This window comes from Tupaia chinensis, unplaced genomic scaffold (genome assembly GCF_000334495.1).
Source record: "Tupaia chinensis unplaced genomic scaffold, TupChi_1.0 Scaffold140665_1, whole genome shotgun sequence".
Classification (NCBI taxonomy): Eukaryota; Metazoa; Chordata; class Mammalia; order Scandentia; family Tupaiidae; genus Tupaia; species Tupaia belangeri.
In genome coordinates, this window is record NW_006200536.1 from 1,531 (window position 1) to 2,611 (window position 1,081).

General features: G+C 37.2%; 1 protein-coding gene across 1 annotated transcript; it reads left to right on the forward strand.

Moving 5' to 3' along the window:
• Positions 1–277: 277 nt before the first annotated feature.
• On the forward strand, positions 278–1,075 carry LOC102495404 (olfactory receptor 6C6-like; the record flags this gene model as incomplete). Its single annotated transcript, XM_006162815.1, has 1 exon — positions 278–1,075. A coding segment is annotated over exon 1 (798 nt), but the record flags the coding sequence as incomplete, so codon positions are not given.
• Between the last annotated feature and the right edge of the window lie 6 nt (positions 1,076–1,081).

Here is a 1,081-nt window from a genome sequence, read left to right on the forward strand (position 1 = left end):
TAAAGAGCATATGAGGACAAAATATTTGAAAATTAAAATAAATAGATTAATGCTAACTAAATTGTGGAACTATATTTGATAAGTCTCTTGTAAAGTGGTAACTAGGATTTTCTCAGCTTTGACAAATCAACATTCTCAAAGATGAAAGATGACCTGGAAGATATGCTGATTTTGACAAACTTGAAGCTGATTTGTAAAAATATTTGTGGAAATAGAACGTTTAACAACTCAGAATGAAGGAATATCTTATTCTGTAAGTTTATAGGGCAAAATAGAAATGAAGAACCAGTCAAAGGAGATAGAGTTTATTCTGCTTGGATTGACAGATGACCCTCTGTTACAAATTGTGATTTTCCTGTTTTTATTTTCCAACTACATCTTGAGCACAATGGGAAACTTAATTATCATCCTCCTCACATTTCTGGATCCCCGTCTCAAGACGCCAATGTATTTCTTCCTCCAAAATTTTTCAATCTTAGAAATTTCATTCACAACCGTCTGCATCCCACGATTCTTAATAAGCATTCTAACAGGAGACAGAACAATTTCCTACAGTAGCTGTGCAGCACAATTATTCTTTTTCCTTTTATTAGGAGTTACAGAATTTTACCTCCTGGCTGCCATGTCCTATGATCGCTATGTTGCCATCTGCAAACCACTGCATTACCCAATCGTTATGAACAGCAAAGTGTGCTATCGACTTGTACTCAGCTCTTGGGTAACTGGATTTCTAATCATCTTCCCCCCATTAGTCATGGGGCTCAAGTTGGATTTCTGTGCTTCCAAAACTATTGATCATTTCCTTTGTGACAGTTCACCTATCTTGCAGATCTCTTGCACAGATACACGTGTGATAGAATTGATGTCTTTTGTTTTAGCTGTGGTGACACTTGTTGTCACGTTGTTGTTAGTGGTCCTCTCTTACACATACATCATCAAAACCATTCTAAAATTTCCTTCTGCTCAGCAAAGAACAAAGGCCTTTTCTACCTGCTCCTCCCACATGGTGGTTGTCTCTATCACTTATGGCAGCTGTGTCTTCATGTATATGAAGCCATCAGCAAAGGAAAGGGTGAGTTTA